At 41.9% G+C, this 21,095-nt stretch overlaps 1 protein-coding gene across 6 annotated transcripts in view; it reads left to right on the plus strand.

Annotated features, from left to right (window-relative positions):
• LOC132833601 (rho guanine nucleotide exchange factor 10-like protein) overlaps positions 1-21,095 on the plus strand; it is a 205,766-nt gene that overhangs the window by 162,917 nt on the left and 21,754 nt on the right. For all 6 annotated transcript variants that reach the window (XM_060851979.1, XM_060851980.1, XM_060851981.1 and 3 more), the window contains 5 exons: positions 432-553; positions 7,970-8,056; positions 8,174-8,385; positions 19,488-19,642; positions 20,261-20,403. In XM_060851979.1, the coding sequence (XP_060707962.1) occupies positions 432-553; positions 7,970-8,056; positions 8,174-8,385; positions 19,488-19,642; positions 20,261-20,403 (719 nt within the window). The remainder of the gene's footprint in view (positions 1-431; positions 554-7,969; positions 8,057-8,173; positions 8,386-19,487; positions 19,643-20,260; positions 20,404-21,095) is intronic.

Genomic DNA, 21,095 nt, shown 5'->3' on the forward strand with positions numbered 1-21,095 from the left:
CAGGGTGGCAGTAGGGATGCCACAATTGGAGTCACAAAGTGCGCCGCTGTGCCCATTAGGTGATGGTTAATTGGAACTCTGTATCCTGAAAGCCCCATGAGAGAGTTTGTAGCAGGGTTAAGGCTTATGATGAATGAGCTCTAGAGCAAGATGCCACAGGATGTTCAGGAGCCATACCGCTGTCCCCTTAATCAAATAGCTCACCTCCGGAGCAGCGAGCAGAGAATTAAAACTGGACCCCATTTCTTAAAAAAAACTCACTAGACCATATTTTGAGTGAGTTGAAGCCATAACTGAATTGAATGAGAATTAGTGTTGGGAATTGAATGCTTGAACGATTTCATATAGGCCTAAAGTCTGTGCTTTTTAAGTCATCTTGGTACATGTCTGATTTCTCTCGCAATCTCTTTCTCTCCCTCTCTCATCTGCAGCTAAGGATAACCAGCCCGGCTGGCTCTGTATTGAGGATGATGGAAAAACAAAGGCCCCATTTTGGTGCCCTTTGCTGGCCTGTCGAATGCCCATGTACAGCTCAAAATGTCAGGACCTGAAGGTGAGCTCGCAATGAAGCAACAAGAGTATCTGGTGCCGCCTTAAAAAAACAAATCACCATTTCTTGTATGTTTGACCAACTGTCTGCATTTTAATCTTGACTTTGATTTGTGGCCTTTGAAAGAAAGAACTTGCATTTATAATGATGCCTTTCACAACCTCAGGACCTTCCAAAGCGATGTACAATTACTGAAGTACTTTTTGAAGTTGACTGTGTTGCAATGGGTACTGCTCCTGAACCACAAAGGACACAGCTTTACATAATCTCAGGATTATGTTTTTGAGAATTATAAAATTCCTTATTCAAGATCTGTATTCTTCACACCAAAGTTTCTACATGAGCCAAATTCAAGACTCTCTTGTAGTCTGCTCCCTTGGTGCAAATTAAAGTTGAAAGGTTGGATTTTCAAGTGCAAAGGAAAAGTCATTCAGCCACTTAAACCACAACTCTTTTCCACAAATCAGATGTACTTTGCTGCTTTGTTGTGCTGTTGCTCAGTTTCTTCTATCCAAGAGAGTTTGAAACAATTTGCATTGCCCACTTCAGTGGCCCATCTCCAGCTTTTTGCTCCTGTCTTGCCAATGTTTAACCTGTAGTTGAATCTTTCACCTAAGAGAATAATGCATCTAGGGGTTTCATTATTCGGAATCTATACAAACGGTCAGCAACTTAAGTCCAAATACAGGCAAAATAATTGAATTTCTATTTCCCAAGTGAAGCTATGTTTTAGCATGTGACACTTTCATTTTACAATTCTTATAGGCTAGAGATGTGAAAATGATAGTGAATTTACATACCATTCCAATGCAATTGACCTTATGATGCATTTAGCAACTAGAGAACAGTAGTCCAGGATATAAAAGAAGAATATGTCGTGAATGCTGGAGGCTGTGAATTATCCCATAAATAAAGTCTAGTTTTTACTGACAATTAATCAGATTATTTCTCATGGAATGGGGAGCAGATGAAATGGTAGCATATTTTCTATTTGTCTATCCCAGACACTATTTTATTTGGGTAGTCACTCTTTACTATTCTGACTCCAATTTATGGTTTTGGGGGGTGAATGAGGAGGTTGAGTTCAGATGGCTAGTGTATGATGCAACACTTCAGCAACCACATGGGTTCAATCCCAGTTGATGGTAGTTCAGAGAGTCACAAAAGGAGGGCCTTTGGCCTATTGTATCTATCTTCTTGTTTTGCCCCATATGTTTCTAGTGGGATCCCTCAAACTGCCTATGGCCAATTGTTTGTGTATCTTAGAGAGATGCCAGTGATTCTTTATGAACTATAATTATCCAGGCATGACATGAAACTTGAATTGTTGCCTGAGATCCAATGTTATCTAAATGCTAATTGGAAGCAGATTGTATTGAATGAAAGTGGATGAAGTATTTGGCTGAAGACTTAGTGAAATATAACTTTTTAGTCATGGTTTGCTTGTGGAAGGGTGGATGGGAGAAGCAAGCTGTCTGTCTGATACAATGAAATGGATGGATGTTCAAAATTACATTGGCAGCCACAGCCAACACAGTGACAATTTGTAGATGAGATCTTGCGAATAAGGTTGATGAGCAGTTGATCTATTTTTGCTGAATTTGTTTTGAAGAAGGAAACTTGATGAAGATGCTAGAGGAATTCTTGGGTCATCATTGAACAAATTATATAAATTATTCACAAGTCATCTGAACCGCTGGTTTGGTAAACTCGCGTCTTCTCTCCATCTCCAGAAGGATCTGGGGTGTCCTCTTTCATGAGTCAGAGAAGATGAGTATTCAAGTACAGCAGATAATAAAGAAAGTGGAAGGAATCTTGGCTTTTATAGCTAAAGAAATGGAAAATAGAGGTAAGGTAGTATGGTGCAACTGTACAAGGCATGAGTCAGACCGCACCTGAAGTATTGTGCACAGTTTGGATCCCTTTGTTTTTGGGGAAAGATGCAATAGTATTGGAGGTAGTTCAGAGGACGTTCACTAGATTGATCCCAGAGATGAGGGGTTTGTTGTAGGAAGAGAGACTGAACAGTTTAGGCCTATATTCTCTGGAATTTAGAAGAATGAGGGGAGATCAAATTGAGTTATTTAAGATGATATAAAGTATGGATAAAATAGACATGGAGAGGATGCTTCCTCTAGTGGGGCATTCTAGGATGAGAGATCATAGTCTGAGGATAAGGGGTGGCAAATTTAAAATAGAGTTGTGGAGAAATTACTTCTCCCAAAGGGATTTGAATCTGTGGAATTTGCTACCGCAAAGTGTGATTGTGATGGGACAGTGAGTAAATTTAATGAGGAGTTACCGATCTTTAATTGGCAATGGGGTTACGGGGAGAAGGTAGGAAAATGGGGGGTGAGGAGCATAGCAGCCATTATCGAAAGGTGGAGCAGACTCAGTGGGCTCGATCGCCTATTTCTCCTCAATGTTATGAGCTTTCCGCCATTCCATCACATCCATCATCTCCTGACCGTCACTCATTCCTCTTGCAATGACATTGTGTTCAAATTTCTCACTATCACATGTTTCCAACTGGTCGCCTTTTCCTGTTCCCGATGGCCTAGCCTCCATCATGTGCCTTGCCCCATTTCCCTGCTTTCTCTGCAACAATGGTCATACCACTTCAAGCATTTCTTAGTTACTGTTTTTGATGTTTCCATAATCCTCACTGACCACCTGAAGTACTTGTTCATGATTGTGTCCTTTTCAGGTGCTCCTTGCTGGTGTGCCACTATCCACATCTCATTCGTATTTAATCGTTGTTCCTCTCTCCCTCCTATTACACAGGTTTCTGCTCTACAAGAGATTGCTGGTCTGTCAACTTCAGATCTTTTCAATCACTCCTCCTTCTGCCATATAGCTTCCAGTTACTTCAACCATAGCTTGTGTAGTGTTGTTTCATTAGAATGGTAAAGGAGGACTTTCTATTAAGGTCTAATTTGGAAAAAATAGAGTGGACAATAACTCTAAGTCTACCTATTGGATTTAATAGACCTCATTTGACTGTAGTCAACAGGATGCCTAGCTCTGCCTTTGGGCGGATTAGTGGACTAGTTGGGTGGCAAATCCGACAGCCTCACTTGTAAGCAGAGCCGAGGTTGTCAGTAAAGAAAGAGTTTTGAGGAATAACTTGGTACCAGGAGTGCTGGCTCTGTAGCTGTTGACAAGCCCTACAAGGGCTCATTGCCTGGTACAACTGGGTGAAGTGGATGCTGTCTGCCTACTTGGAATAGAATTGTATCCAAGAAATGGCTTCTAGTTCCCTGGCCCTTTTCACTTGCTGAATGAGTTAGCAACAGGGTATCAACATCTTTGGCAGCAAGACATTCTCACAGTGCTGCATGTTGATGTCACTGAAAGTCAAGTTGCAGATTCAGCCCTTTAGTGCTGCTCACAATGGGAAGCAGAAACCACGGTTACAATGTTTGTGAGCACTATAGCTCATTGACCATGGGTTCAGAACATTTCATGGTCCGATAACTTATTGTTTACGCTTTGTGTAAGAACTATCCCAACCATAAGACATCAGAAACTAACACCAAAGACTGGCCTCTTTGGTCAAGAACTTGAAATCTGGCAATTATCTATAGCTCAGTGCTTCAACATGTATCAACCCACCGATGACAACAGATTATATATTTATATCTCAGCGAACAATGGAAACCAGGAGCAAGAGTAGGCCATTCAGTCCTTTAAACCTGTTCCACCTTTCAGTATGATTGAGAATGATGCTCTATCTCTGCTGTATTTCCACTTTCTCTCCATACCTCTTGATGCCTTTGCCTTTTAATAGAGTAAAATATTCCACATGAAGAGGTGGGAATGTGGTTTGCCTAATGGGAAATTTCAAAACTCTTGGTGCTAATTGGAAGACCATACAATAAAGAAATAGCGATCTCCCTCTTCACTTCTCTTTCCCATGCAATTTGTTGGCATTCTGCTCAGTGAGTCATAGTGAAAGATTTTCTCTTTAAGACTGTGAATGATAGATCGATACGGGAGATAGATAGCTTCATATTTGCTGAGTGGAAACAGATGTTGCCTTTTGATGAAGGCTAATGTCCCACTCTCATTCCACTCTCCTCTTTACAGGTGCTAACATTGTTTTTGCACAATTAGAGTATTCTGCTTTTATTTATCTGTTGGGGCAGCATTTGCAATCATATTTCCCACCGCGGTTTGGACCCATTGTTGCTGAATTCCCGCTTTGCTCTTCCACTAGTCCAGTTCATGTAAGCACGGACCACAGATCAATAGTTGAGTATTTGAAGTATTTCTGTGCATTTTGGTCGGGTGTTTATACTGAATCTGCACCATCAAATAATGATGCTTGAAAAGGATTGGGGATTTACAAAGCCAAGAAATAATGCATCGGTTAAAAAAAACCAATTGGATCATTACCACTTGTCAAGTTTTGATGGTTGTGCTGCTATGCAGATAGATGATGGGATGCAAAAGCAAGTATTAAGAATTCACTTCTCCCAACATGCTTCTACATAATTATATACCCTCTAAATTGATGTGAACAATTTTGATCTATTTATTTCACAAAGATTTGTTTCTGTGTGAAATCCTATTTTGCAAATGAATTTTACCTACCTGACATTTGATGGAAAAGATTATCTACATGTACTTTTCAGGGCTGTAGTTGTAGTTAAGAAAGATGTGGGCAGGTCCTCAGAGGTATGTTTCACCAGGAGTCACTCATGTAATCAGGAGGAGTGTGAGGTCAGCCTGACCTTTTTGTGTTTGGGAAATGGAGGTTTATGGAGGGTTTCCAGCTGGTACTTTATTTGAGCACAGCCAACTCAGTGCAGTCCCAGACCCAGAGCTTAGTTCTAAGACCAGTTCAGTTTTAAGCTGGGGATGACCCTGGTGTTGGACTTAGCATCTCCAAATTGAGACAGAGTCCAAGCTTGCATGTGTATACCAGTAAAACACTGCAGATGCTGGAGATCTGAAATCAGAACAGAAAGCGCTGGAGAAACTCTGCAGGTCTGAGAACTGTTTTGGAGAGAGAAAACGTTGACTGAGTTAGTGGTGAGCCCATGGAATTCACTACCAGAGCAAGCAGTTGAAAGCATGAAGACATGAAGAAGGCTTTAGATACAGGGCTTAGGGCTAAAGGGGTCAAAAGATATGGTGCAAAGCAGGAACAAGCAAGTGAGTTAGATGATCAGCCATGATCACAATAATCATGGGTATGCTCAAAGCGCTGAGTGGCCTACTCCTCCTCCTCTTTTTTTATGTTTAATGTTTCAACTTCAATATAATCCTTCAGAATGTGTGTACCAGTCAAGTAGTTGGTGGTTATGAAGAGTGTTTGGAGACCACAGGTTCTAGTCCCTTCAGTGGAGTGTGACTGACAGATGGATATATAAGTTTTTTTTATATAATTATGAGGATAGCATAGAACCAAACTGCAGCTGTCTGGCCTTTGTGTATTGACTGGCAGAAACAAATAATTACAGCTTTTAATCATATTCCAGCAGAAATAACAGTAATTTGCATGAATGACTTCTACCTATGTCCCTCGCTCTTTATTTTAAATGTGAAAATTTCAACCATCTGTCAACTATTATACAGCATTTACTTTCTGAGCATTTTAATCAAATGTAAGGGAAACTGATGACAATAAAACACTCTTATATGTTTGTGTAAGTGTATAATGCAATACAACGCTTTGATTGCCAGTAGATTTCAGAAATTCTTAGTCTCTCTGTGCCAGCTCCTGAATTGATGTAGCAGAAACAATCACTACTAACATTGTACTTTTTATTTTTGGGTGGAAATGAAAGGAATGCTCATTCAACATGACAGTCACTTCACCAGTTTGTTTCAAAGGAGACAAACTCTGGAAGATTTTTCAAACTGCCACTTGCTGTGCAGTTTATCAGCAGTGATACTTTTGAGTATTCCGCCTGCAGAATCTTAGAGTCGGTATGTCAGTCTTATCTTAACTTCTGGATTAGCCACTTCAATTCAAATCTGTCTTTCAATCTCAACAGTCAATTTTGCTTAGATGTGGAGAATGCACCGTGCTTCCCCACTAGCGGTTTTTATATCATAGAAAGTGAGTGCAACAGGACTAAGCAGAATTTAGTTTTGATGACTGAGGATCTAGGGAACAGCAAGAGTGTATTAAACCGTTTCCTGGACTTTGGACAATTTTGAGGATCTTTGCCCTGACTATTCTAGACATAAGCAAAGTGAAAGGACAGAGAGAGAGAGAAACAATGCAAGAAACCGCATTGAGATCACTAAGGCACATGCTGAGTCTTTCTTGGATCACTGTGTGAAGGAGAATCGACTCAACTTTCACTCCACAGTTGCTGCCCGACCTACTGAATTAGAACATAGAACATTTACAGTGCAGAACAGGCCCTTCGGCCCTTGATGTTGTGCAGACCTGTGAAACCAGTCCGAAGCCCATGTATTCTATGCTACTCCATTTTTGTCCATATGTCTATCCAATGACCATTTAAATGCCCTTAAAGTTGGCGAGTTCACTACTGTTGCGGGCAGTGTTCCATGCCCTTACCACACTGAGTAAAGAAACTACCTCTGACATCTGTCCTATATCTATCACCCCTCAATTTACAGCTATGACCCTTGTGCTAGCCATCACCATCTGTGAAAAAAGGCTGCCACTTACCACCCTAACTAACCCTCTGATTATCTTATTTGTCTCAATTAAGTCACCTCTCTAATGAAATCAGCCTCAAGTCCCTCAGCCTTTCCTCATAAGACCTTCCCTCCATACCAGGCAACATCCTAGTAGATCTCCTCTGAACCCTTTCCAAAGCTTCCACATCCTTATAATGCGGTGACCAGAAATGTACACAGTACCCCAAGTGTGGCTGCACCAGAATTTTGTACAGTTGCAGCATGACCTCATGGTTCTGAAACTCAATCCCTCTCCCAATAAAAGCTAATGTATGCCTCCTTAACAGCCCTATCAAGCTGGGTAGCAACTTTCAGGAATCTATGTACGTGGACACTGAGATCTCTCTGCTCATCTACACTACCAAGAATCTTACCATTAGTCCAGTGCTCTGCATTCCTGTTACTCCTTCCAAAGTGAATCACCTCTCACTTTTCTGCATTAAACTCCATTTGCTACCCCTCAGCACAGCTCTGCAGCTAACCTATGTCTTTCTGTAACCTATAACATCCTTTGGCACTATCCACATCTCCAGCTGTTTCTGATTTCCAGCATCCATGGTTCCTGGGTTGTTTTAGTATGATTGTGTTGGTGTCCACAGGAGGAAGTACATCGGGAAGTGCCTGCTGCAGGGACATCTTCATTTGGAGAATGAAGATTATTTTGCTCAACAGTTAGGGCTTAGCACATGGTACACAGCAGGTAAAAGGAGAACAGGAGCATTGATTAACCACTCCAATGTGTTCCTCTCCCTGCAGCCTGCAGCAGCTCTTCACACTCCAGTGCAATCATCCTTACTTGGGATCTCCATTGCTAGTACGTGTCTCGCACAGGGATACCTTTGGGTAAGCCATCCTGATACTGGCAGGGAACTGCTAATGATAGGAGTTATGGCCTCCTTTTTAGACAGCTGAACAAAATCTTAACGTTTGTTTCTTTTCCCTTCATGTGCGCTTTCACAGATTGGCAGTGGGCGAGAACAGGGGCTGGGGCAGGTCGATCTCTTCTCCTTGAACAGATCTGCTCCCAAGCACGTCAAGTCCTTCCAGGTTAGCTCCTGGGTCTTGTGCATGGAGTATATCCCCTTAACGGTCCGAGAGGAAGACGATGTCGATTGTCCGATGGACAAACCAGGAGACAGCCCCATTATTGTTATGGGACTTCAAGATGGCAGGTGGGCATCCATTTTGTATTAACTTGCTCTCCAGAGTTGCCAGTTCTTCAAGTTCCTTCCATTAACATTTTGCTGATCAGTACATTTTGTGTCACCAGTAGCTAATACCACTTCCTCCATGAGAGGGGAGGGGGAAACAAAATGCTTTTAGCCTAGAGGCATATCTGGGGGCATTCTACTTTGTTTCACATCCAGTGTGTCACTTTGAAATGAAACCATATTTATGATGTAGGAAAGCAAGGCAGCTAATTTGTATTCAACAGGTTGTATGAGAATGAAATGAATATTCAGCTAATGGAAGGCAGTTAGTCAGTGCTCGCCTTCTCCCTTTTGAGTCCTGCACAGGATCTTTTCTCATCCAGCTGATGTTTGTAGGAAGATTTGAGCTTTGCTTTCTTGATCTCCCTTCCCTCGCCATGCATGAGCCAGTGCCCTACCTCCTCAGTATTTCAAGGGAATGTCAGCCTTGATTGTGATATTCAAGTCCATGCAGGGCGACATGAGCCAACAGCCTTCTGACTCTGTGATATCCCTGTACCCACAGCTGACCTGTACTGCTTTCTCAGTTGGCTGAGGAACAACTTTACCAAGTTCAACTAAATGAACTGGATAGATAAAGGTGATTAATTTAATTGTTGCTTCAATGTCAATGGTGTCTCATGCAATCAATGATACGGTCTAAGTGAGGCACAGTACTAGCAGATTGTAATAGGTGGTTCTGTAACATAAGGGCTCCTTGTGATCACGGTTCACAAAAGAGGACAATAAATATATTATTTCTTTTGTAATTTTGTTCAAAATTCTTTGTAATATTACCCATGTTTCTTTTGAACACCAAAGTGCTGGATATGTTCTCTATGTGGATCCAAAGGGGTTAATTGAGTGCACTCAGGGAATCGAGTTATGGAAAAGTGAGTATGAGGAACGTTGTGTCAGCCATGATCCTATTGAATGGCGGAACAGCCTTGAAGGGCTGAATGGCCTACTCCTGTTCCTAATTCTTATGGTCTTAATGTCATTGAGTTTGAGTCAAAGTCAAAGGAACTTGTCGGTGACAGATCTGAGGCTACTAATAATGTAGATCAGGTAGTCTGCAAATTTATGCTGTTATTAAGCTTCATATTGCATACTGTACAAAGACTTCCAGTTTTGCAGATGTAACATTGTATTCCTCGCTCTGTTCAATCACTTAATGATCTTTTGTATGGTATGACCCTGCCTATACTGCATGCAAAATGCAACTTTTCACTGTACCCTGGTACTTGTGACAATAATACATCAAATCAAATGAAAAGTTAGATCAGAGCAACAGATATGCCAATCCATACTAGATCACTTCAGGCATGAAGGAGCCCACATACAGCACTCAGTCTCTCAGCATCTGTGGAAAGAGGAACTGAGTGAACATTTCGCTGAGTTGAACATCTCGGCCGAATCTGACAACACCTTCTGGAGATGAGCATTTCCATCACTTTCAGTTTTATTTCAGCTTTCTGGTTTTTCCTTGATATTTTGCTTTCTTTTTTGAATGATTTGATCAGGTTATTTTGAAAAAGCAAGCAAAAGAATTTAATCAGAAACGTGTTATTAACCTTCCACAACAAAATTTCAAAGCTTCCGCACCTTGGGACTTCCGCGATCTGCTTAGTTTTTTTTTATCCTGCATCTACTTTACAATCACTCACTGTGATCTAATCCTGTTACTTCTGTTTTTTTTAATTTCTTGATAACGCTCATACTTTGCAAATACTATTTCTGTTTGTGTGGAAACTCTTAAAAAAGAGCAAAACGTAGGCACTGAATTGGCAATCTTGTTGTGAGATTATGATGTTCGATGTGGGATATGGCGACTTCTCTGGCAAGATTGAAGAAAGTAGTTAGGTTTGTCTGACCGGGAGGGCACAATTGTCACCCTACAGACATCTAGAAGTTGGCCAAAAACTGTGGACACTGAAAATCTGAAACAAAAAATAGAAATTGCTGGAGAAACCTCAGCAGGTCAGGCAGCATGTGTGGAGAAAAAGCAGAATTATTGTTTCAAATTTGGGGACTCCTCTGAGTTCACTCAACTTGCGATGTTAACTCTGCTTTCTCTGCACAGTTGCTGCCTGACCTGCTGAGTTTCTCCAGCAATTTGTTTCAGTCTTCCAGAAGTGATTGATCCTCATTTGAGGAAGAGTTTCAACCAACAACGCTGATGTAATCAGCATGAAATTCTCAGAGAGAATGTTTAAAAGTAACTTCTGTTGCAGAGGTGTTGGCATTGGCAAAGGCAGAAAGTTGAACTACAGCTTGTAGGGCTGTGTACGGTGAATCAGAGTCTTGACCAGGAATGGATGGTTTGAGTTGTAAGGAGCAGCTGGATAGGCTGGGACTTTTTTTTTACTGGAGCATAGGAGGTTGAGAGGCGGCCTTATGGCAGTTTATAAAATCATGAGAGGCATATAGATAAGGTAAATAACAGAGTGTTTTTTCCCCCAAGGGCATAGGAGTTCAAAACTAGGTGGGGGGAGGTTTAAAAGGATGTGAGGGAAAGTGTTTTCACATGGTTTGTGTGTGGAATGAACAGCTTGCGGAAGTGTTAGATGCAGGTACAGTTCAAACATTTAAAAGGATGTTTGGAAAGGTACATGAATAGGAGAGGTTTAGAAGGGTATGTGCCTAACTCAGGCAAATGGGACTAGTTTAGTTTGGGAAACTTGGTCAGCATGGACGAGTTGGACTGAAGGGTCTAAATCCATGCTGTATGACTGTTTCCAAGCAATGTAAAGTGAGTGCTAAAATGATATGAGTCAATTTTTCAACACAACTGAGTGAATGTAATGCTAATTTTGAACAGAAGGGGTCAGTCAAGTTTTGTTCTCTTGTCAACTGTGAAGAGAGGCTCTTTGTCTCCCCCAATAGTTGCCCAAAATCTTAATGTGCTTTAAATATTCAAAATAATTTTCAATTTTGTTATTATAAACTCCTGCTACTGAATATAAAATTTTAAAATATCAATTTCACCTGAACTTCCAAAAAGCATATGCTGACATGCCATATAACAGTACCATAAAATGGATGTGCCAGCAAAGTTACAGTCCATGGATTGAACAGGGGATTGGCAGCATGGATATCCCATTGGCTAGCTGACTGGAAACTGAGTGGTACTGTAGTGCATGATAGTTTAGTGGATAGGAGGGTGATATATAAAGTGGATTTCTCTAGGATTTGATACTTGAATTGTTGCTTTTCTTAATCTATGTTAATAACCTAGCCTTGTACAAGGAATGGTATCAAAATGCACTGAAGGCACAAAGGTGGAAACTGTTGAAATATAAGGAAACTAGTGAGGGATATCAAGAAGATGGATGTAGGCAGATTGGTGGAATGTAAAAGTAAGGTCTCCATTGATCTACCTGACCATAGGACTGCTCTCTCATTAGACACCCAGGGCTGGTTTTACTCTGCAGTGCCAACCAGCTGTCCAGCCAACTGAAATAAATCGACCTCTCTCTTACTGCTGGTGGAATGAGCAAGCACATGGCAGATTAGTTTATAGTGTTATGGAAACAGACCCTTGAGTCCAACTCGTCAATGTCCAGCAGGTTTCCCAAACTAAACTAGCCCCATTTGGCCCATATCCCTCTAAACCTCTCCTATCCACATACCTGTCCAAATATCTTTGAAATGGTGTAACTGTACCTGAATTTACCACTTGTTCTGACAGTTCATTTCACATACGAACCACCCTCTGTTTGAAGATGTTGCCCCTCAAGTACCTTTTAAATCTTTCCCCTTAAGTTACACACTCAAGTTTATTACAGAGAAGAGTGAAGTGGTATATTTTGGTAGAAACAGCAAAGAAATTGAATAATTTCCTCCTTAGTAAAAGGAGGGAAGGCAGAAGCCAAAGGACTGGGCTGGAGGTTTGGGAGCCTAGGTTTTATAAACAGTAGCTTATGTTACAAAAAAGAAGACACTGTAGTGAATGTTCTTTTTTTCAAAACACTGATTTGGCCTCAACTGGAATATTGTCTCCATTTCTGGACACCACATTGTAGGAAAAATGTGAAGGCACCGGAGTGGGTACAAAGAGGATTTAAAATATTTATTGGTGGTTGAGAGTTTTCAGTTTCATTGATACATTGGCAAAGCTGAGGCTGTCATCTTTTTAAGAGAAGATGAGCAGAAACTTGATAGAAATGGTCAAAATCACGAAGGGTCTGAGCAGAATAGATCTTGAGAAACCTTTTCCAGTGGTGAGAAAGGAGATGCCAGAAGAGGAGGAGGACTTATTCAGTTGATCATATCAAGAGCTGGTACAAAGGCTATGATTTGGCTTGTCATCTGTGTTACAACTGTTCTGTGGTTGTATTATTAATTCAGGGCAATTTTTCTTTTCAGAGTAATAGTTGAACGCTGGCTGTGGCTCAATGGGTGACCCACTTCGGAGTCAGAAGGTTTTAGGTTCAAGTCACACTCTGTATGAAATTTAGACTGAGAGTCATGTGCAGTACTGTGGACATGCTGTATTGTCTGAGGTGCACAGAAGATGATCGAACATAGACTCTGCTTCCTCAGCTCAATGTAAAAATCCTACAGCACTATTTCCAAGAAGAGCAGGGTGTCTTCACCAGTATTTATCCCGAAGCAACATGTGATAACATGATTTTTAAAAAAAATCCAATTCTTATCTCGAGCGTTTGTGGGAGATTTCTATGTGCAAATTAGTTGGCATATTTCCCATGATATAAAAGTGAGGGAAGTAGAGATGTGCTCAGTTTAGTGAAACGCTGGCATGTTGTAAGAGGGTGAGAGGTGCTAGAAGATCTTTTTTGTCTTTCTGCTCAGTTTGCATGATTTTGTTTCACTCCCTATTTACTATAGAATCATCCCATTTACTACATCTGTTTTGAAAATACCAGTAGCTTTCTTATAATTCAACCTGGCTCCTTTTGAAATGGCTGAACTCCGCCAATCTTTTGGGCAGGCTATTGAACTGTAAGGGGGCACCTCAATAAAACCCAAGTTGCACTTAATCTCTCTACAAAAAAGCAACTTCAGTATTTGTGTTAGCTTTTATTGGTAGAGGGACTGAGGTTTGGAGCCATGAAGTCATGTTGGAGCTGTAAAAAACTCTGATGCGGCCATACTTGATGTATTGCGTACAATTCTGGTTGCCGCATTATAGGAAGGATGTGGAAGCGTTAGAAAAGGGTACCCAGGGGATTTACCAGGATGTTGGCTCGTATGGAGGGAAGGTCTAATCAGGAAAGGCTGAGGGACTTGAGGCTGTTTTCAAGAGAGAAGGTGAAGAGGTGACCTAATAGAGACATTCAAGATGATCAGGGGATTAAATAGGGTGGACAGGGAAAGCCGTTTTCCTTGGATGGAGATGGCTAGCACAAGGGGACATAGCTTTAAATTGAGGGCTGATAGGTATAGGATAGATGTCAGAGGGAGGTTCTTTGCTCAGAGAGTAGGAAGGGCGTGGAACACCCTGCATGCAACATGCTCGACCCGCTAACCTTAACGGCATTTAAATGGTCATTGGATAAACATATGGATAATAATGGAATAGTGTAGGTCAGATGGACTTCAGATTGATTTCACAGGTTGGCACAATGTCGAGGGCTGAAGGGCCTGTATTGCACTATTATGTTCCGTGTATCTCACAGGAATGTTGTCAATCAAAGGTTAACACCAGGCCATGGGAGATGTTAGGGCAACTGGCCAAAATCATGCACAAAGGAATAGACTGTAAGGATCAGCATCCAAGAAGGGAAGAAAATGATGGAGTGGTTCAGGGTGGGATTTCAGTGCTTGGGGCCCAGAGAGCTGAAGACCAAGGTTGGAGTAAAGGAAACCAAACATGTACAATTTAAAAAAACCCTGAGTTGGAGGAGCACAGAGATCTTGGCTGGTTGAGAGGAACCAGAGTTGTTTATAAAATTGGGGAGGGATTTGAACACAAATTTGAGAATTTTAAATATGAGGCATTATAAGAGTGAGCATGATGCAAGTGAGTACATAAATGGTGAACAAGATTTGAGATGCAGGTGACCAACACTATATTCACAGTTTAAGCAAATGCCCATTGCTTATATTGTTAGACTGTCAGTGTTGCCCAGCCCCCTGAGAAGTGGGCTATCACTATTGACCTGGGTTCTCAATGCTCTGAAGGGGTCCGACATTGGAGCTCCCATTTTCAGGACAATGGGTGTTATATACCGGCTGATGTTACTACTAGACAAGTCCGATCCCAGAATGAAATCTGGCTCACTAGATCATAATTTGTTCTTTTTTTTAATTGAAACTGGTGGCCTTTCACACTAAAGCTTGCTAGACTACAGATTCTGTTTTAACAATAAACCCGGCTTGAGAAAAGGGAGATAAATACATTGAAATCTTTTAGAATGTGTTAAATGTTTTAAAGACCCAACGAAACAAAATTCCATCTAATATCCAGCACCATCACTTTTATAATTAAACAAAATCCAGAAAAGTTGTCTTGCCCTATTGAATCTGTGGGCTTGTGTTTCCTGTTTTGACTTCCATTCCAATCCTATGAAATCTTTTCCTTGCGTATTCACATAATCGAGATTTTTGGCTTTATCAGCTTTGAATAATAAATGCAGATTTATAACCAAACGGTCCTGGTCTTGAAACTACACCCTTCCTTTCATTGAGCTAATTATTTCCTCAACTGTTCTAAACTAACTTCTTATTCTGGGAGAAACTATTCTTGGATCAAACTGTAGCCACATCAAGGTGGGCGGCACGGTGGTACAGTGGTTAGCTCTGCTGCCTCACAGCGCCAGAGACCCGGGTTCAATTCCCGACTCAGGCGACTGACTGTGTGGAGTTTGCACATTCTCCCCGTGTCTGCGTGGGTTTCCTCCGGGTGCTCTGGTTTCCTCCCACAATCCAAAGATGTGCAGGTTAGGTGAATTGGCCATGCTAAATTGCCCCTAGTGTTAGGTAAGGGGTAAATGTAGGGGAATGGGTGGGTTTTGCTTCGGCGGGTCGGTGTGGACTTGTTGGGCTGAAGGGCCTGTTTCCACACTGTAAGTAATCTAATCTAATTTCTGAACTAAATGCAGAAGCTTTTATCTAAATTATAAGAGAAACTGCTTGTGTTAGCTTTAGTTAAGCTAACGGTTTAATATGTTTTTTTTCTTCTCCTGTCACAAAGCCCTACTATGTAAGCAAGCTTCCATTAACATCCCAGGAGGTTTACAAGCATGTGCTCTGTGATCCATAAAAACAGTTACAAAATGATTAACCTAGTGAACTATTAATTATCTCACACACAAGTATACAAAACTAGCTACAAGTTTAAAATCCAAGTCTTAAAAATATAAATTAATATTATAAATGTCACACCTTTCATCTATATTTCAGAGAAGAACTGGGGAGCTGTTTGTGTCCTGAGCAATATTTATTTCTCAGCCAGTTTGAGGGACTTTGCTGTGTGTAACTTAACTGCTAGTTTTATGTTTCAACATGAATCCTTACAGTGTGGGAGCAGGCCATTCAGACCACTGACTCTCCGAAGAGCACCCCACCCAGACCCAACCCCCTACCCTATCCCTGTAACCCTGTACTTCCCATGGCTAATCCAGGTAGACTGCACGTCCCTGGACACCATAGGCACTTTAGCATGGCCAGTCCGCTAACCTGAACATCTTTGGACAATGGGAGGTGACCAGAGCACCTGGAGGAAACCCATGCAGACACTGGGAGAATGTGCAAACTCCACATATACAAGTTGCCCGAGGGTGGAATCGAACCCGGGTCCTTGGTGCTGTGAGGCAGCAGTGCTATCCGCTGAGCCACCGTGCCACCGCAAAAATATTAATTGACCATAAATGTGTTTTGGACATTAAGATTGTGAAAGAAGTACATACATGTAAATTATTTCTTTCTTCTGTTTTACCTGATGCACATGAATGTTCATTACTCTCTAATCTTTTTGCTGAAGAATGAGCAGATGGTACATACTCTTGGCTCCATATTAATGCCTTCGGGGAAGATCCTAAGATCCATGTTCCCGATGGAAATTAGCTGATTTTTATTCTTGATCAGTGTTTGGATCACGCTGTATATAATGGATCACTGTAAGGCACGATGTACTTAGATTCAGGTTAGGTTTGTGAAGAAACTGACAACTGTTTACTCTTAAGTAATCCCCTTTATTAGGGGAAACAAGAAGCAGCTATATGTCTGGCTGCAGAGAAAATGTGTTCCACCTGTTCTTAATTCTGCAGTGACACATAGTGCAGCACACCCTCAGTACTGCACTGTCAGATGTGCCATCATACTGTTTGGAAATGGTAGGACCATGGGCAGATGGGATTTGAACCAGAACTTGGGCCTCTTCCTTCAGAGATAGAGACACTAACACTGTACCACAAGGCCGGAGCTAATTACCTGAAGCAAAATAATTTGTGGCGCTATTAAGGCAGGGGGAGTGGAACTAGTTTCATTGCTCCTGCAGAGAGCCAGTACAGACTTGGATGGGTCAAATAGCTGCCTCATGAGCTGGAACTATTGTGATTTTATTCCGGACTGATTGGCTGGTCAATATCAGGTCCACTGATGAAAACAGGAATATGATGACACATGAACATTATAGAAGAAAAACTGTTTTGAACCCACGAATTCCTCTGCATCCTATAGAGGTACAATATGATGATTTTAGACTGATGAATTGCGGTAACCAGTAACACACTCTGCCTCCTCTCCGGCCCATTGCCCAGGACAATGTCAAGTGTTGACAGACTGCATTCAGCTGTTGCTGAAACAGGTGATGTGAGGACTGCACAATCAAACCAAACACACATTGCTGGAAATACACAGGAGGATGGCAAAATAGAACATGGCACATTACAGTGCACTACAGGCCCTTCCGTCCTCTGTTGTGCTGACCTGTGAAATTAATCTGATGCCCATCTAACCTACACCATTCCATTATTATCCATATGTATGTCCAATGCCCATTTAAATGCCCTTTAATGTTGGCAAGTCTACTACTGTTTCAGGCAGGCCATTCCATGCCCCTATTATTCTGAATAAAGAAACTACCGCTAATATCTGTCCTATATTTATCACCCTTCAATTTAAAGCTATGTCCCCTCATGTTAGCCTTCACCATCCGAGGAAAAAGGCACTCACTGTCCACCCTATCTAACCCTGTGATTATCTTATACGTCTTGATTAAGTCACCTCTGAACAGTCTTCTCTCCAATGAAAACAGCCTCCGTTCCCTCAGCCTTTCCTCGTAAGACCTTCCCTCCACACCAGGCAACATCCTGGTATACCTCCCCTCAAACCTTTCCAAAACTTCCACATTGTTCCTATAATGCAGGGACTAGAACTGTATACAATACTCCAGGTGCGACCTTACCAGTCTCGTGTTCAGCTGAAGCATGACCTTGTGGCTCTGAAACTCAATCCCCTACCAATAAACACCAACACACCAAATGCCTTTTTAACAACCCTAAAATGCAAGAAAATATTTAAAATTAAGCACCTTCATGAAGCTAAAATGAGAAAGTTAACCTCTTGTGTGCACAGAAGTTTCTTAGCATTTTGTCCTTTACATTCAGATTCCCAGCAATCCCTCCCTGGCTGCATTGGGGGTGAACTTACCCCTCCCCCCGCCACGGACTTTAGTTCAGGAAGGCAACTGAGATGATGCTGTCACTTTTAAAAAGGTTATTTTGTCCTTTAGGGTTTTTTTTTGAAGAGGTGCCGAGGGTTCTAGCTTAACAATGGGAGGGAAGAGACCAGCTCTCCCATTTCAGGTTTTTTTTCTAGTTTGGTTTAGTCTGTAGCAGCCACAAGATGTTGGAGTCCAGAAGAGTTGCAAACTTTAGTAAAGTATTCCTCTTGACTTGCTCTGAAATCTCCCTCTGAATGTTGTTCCCTCCTGCCTGTAAGAATCTGTGTTTGAATTTATCTTTTTGCCAAAGGGTGTGTTTATGGAATGTTACTGTATTGGAACAGTAATTCGATGAAGTTATTCTAAATTCGGCTTTCTTTTGTTTGTGTTTCAACCGGAGTGTTTAAATAAATTTTTGTTTTGCTTAAAGCCGAGTGGTTTGACCAGCTTCATCTCTCCTGGAATATCCACTTCACGCCTGCCTTTAAAATAAGAAAAAGTGGAGGTCCAGGCTACCTCCTTTTTAAAATTAGATTAGATTACTTACAGTGTGGAAACAGGCCCTTCGGCCCAACAAGTCCACACCGACCCGACAAAGCACAACCCAACCATTCCCCTACATTTACCCCTTATCTAACACTAGGGCAATTTAGCATGGCCAATTCACCTAATCTGCACATCTTTGGACTGTGGGAGGAAACCGGAGCACCCGGAGGAAACCCATGCAGACACGGAGAATGTGCAAAACTCCACACAGTCAGTCGCCTGAGTCAGGAATTGAACCTGGGTCTCTAGTGCTGTGAGGCAGCAGTGCTAACCACTGTGCCACCATGCTGCCCACCTGTTCAGAGTGAAGAAATATTCAGAGTTGAATTTAATTCCAGTTGGACAGAATATGTTTTATTTTCTTCACCTCTTCTACTCATCTTGTAAAGGCTCTGACACCTTTACTGAAAAACAGTTTCACAGGCAGCAGTTAAAAGCATATGAACTAAAAGCAGGCATAGCTCATTCAGCCCATCAAGCCCTCCTCTGCCATTCAATAAGGTGTGGTATCAACCCCACTCTCCTCCTTGCCCTGTTCCCTTTCCATTCACTCGTCAGTGAGAATCTGCCTTTAAGTATATTCAGTGACACTGCCTTCACGGCTTTCTGGAGGAACAAGTTCCTCCAACTCTGTATCCTCTGAGTAACCAGACATACGATCCTGTATAAACATTTTGGGTATGTGGATGGGTAGGAAAAGGGATGGGATGGTTTGCGAGAGAGTAATAACAGATCCACCATCTGGAGCAAGGGGTTGGAGAATGTGATTTTTTTAGATGGCAACAATTGTCCCCAGTGTTAGCACAGAAATACGCTTGATTCTTTGTGTGTGAGAGATGTAATTTTGAGTCTAATTTTGATTTAATCCTGAGCAGAAGCCAGACAACTAATCTATCTTTTGTTTCAGTATTGTGGGATATGCGAGTGTCGACATGGCAACCCAGCATCTTTTTATATTTAAAAGCCCCAGAGAGGTGCCTGTTGTGTGCCTGAAGCATTTGCTGAATGTTTTGTTTGCGGGCCTGCAGGATGGGACCGTCACAATATACACCAGGACAAACGGTGAGTGAGTGGCAAAATGTTGGGTATGTGGCGTGACTTCCTCCACCCGGCTCCTGACCTCCAGCTGTAAAGTGGAACAGTAGCTCTCTCCAGATTACTGGTGCAGCTCTCATTGAGCCCTTGGCTATCATCGAGGGGTGGGTTTTGTAAAACAGGGTTCAACAACGTGAGCAAGAACTATACTGTAGGGTTTCAACCTTGTCTCCCCAATCGCTTGGGCATGTCTTACTCAAAATTTCTGTTTGACAGTGTGGCGCTGGTAAAGCACAGCTGGTCAGGCAGCATCCGAGGAGCAGGAGAATCGAAACAGAATCAAAGATTCTTGGGCTAGAAGTTATGGTCTATGGATGAAGTCATCGCTGTGTGCAGATAGTTACTGGCATGGAACAAAAGTGAACCCCCTCTCTCCCTTACACCATGTGATTAGTCTCTGTCAGAGATTGTATTGGATGATAAGTGGGTGTCTTTGGTTGTAAATTTTTGAGCTCAACTGCACCAGTTGGCCACCATCTTGATTTACTGCTGGAGTGATACCCAGTGGTTTCTGTATGTGATTGTGATCAGGGAATCTCGTTTTGCTCCAACTCATTCAAACTTTTTCTCCTCACTTTTTTCCAGATGGGAAATGGGAATGGGATACGCCCCACTTGGTAAAAGTTGGTTCCGCTTCAGTTGAAACTCTGCTGGCAGTGGATGAAACGGTGTGGGCTAGCTGTCGGAACAAGGTCACGTTGATCAATGTTCTTTGCTTCGCTACAAGGGTATGTACGCTGGTATGACTGACAGCAGATGCTCCTTCCCTGAGCATCCTGATTGCATGAGCAGCCTTTTTATCAAGTTAATGAGGTCTAGATTCTTCCTTTCTGCTGCAATGAGTCGATCTTGAATCTGACGCATTGAGGAACATTGTAAAGAAAATTGGTTAACTCTCTGCTCCCCCCTCCCATTTCTGGATTCTTCAATGTGAAAATTCTTGAAAAAATAATATATTAACAACATATTGAGAAAGTGTATTTCTCTCTCCCAGATAGCAGTGCCCAAACTGGGTACCATAAGCCAAGAGTTCCTCAATACACCAGCGCTGCAGGTGCACCTCTACCACATGGACTACAGCAGTTCATGATGGAGGTTCACCAATACCCTCTCAAGGGACATTAAGGATGAGCAATAAATGCTAACTCAGCCAGTAGTGTCCACATCCATAAATGGATGCATTTAAAAAATATTCCTGTAACAAACAAAGATAGTTGGAAAGGATTCAGAAGTGATTTACTAGGATGTTGCAGTATATGGAAAGTTAGAATTTTTTTGATTAGATTAGATTCCTTACAGTGTGGAAACAGGCCCTTCAGCCCAACTGTCCACACCGACCCTCCAAGGAATAACTCACCCAGACCCATTTCCCCCTAACTAATGCACCTAACTCTATGGGCAATTTAGCGTGACCAATTCA

This window comes from Hemiscyllium ocellatum, chromosome 37 (assembly GCF_020745735.1).
Source record: "Hemiscyllium ocellatum isolate sHemOce1 chromosome 37, sHemOce1.pat.X.cur, whole genome shotgun sequence".
NCBI classification, from domain to species: Eukaryota; Metazoa; Chordata; class Chondrichthyes; order Orectolobiformes; family Hemiscylliidae; genus Hemiscyllium; species Hemiscyllium ocellatum.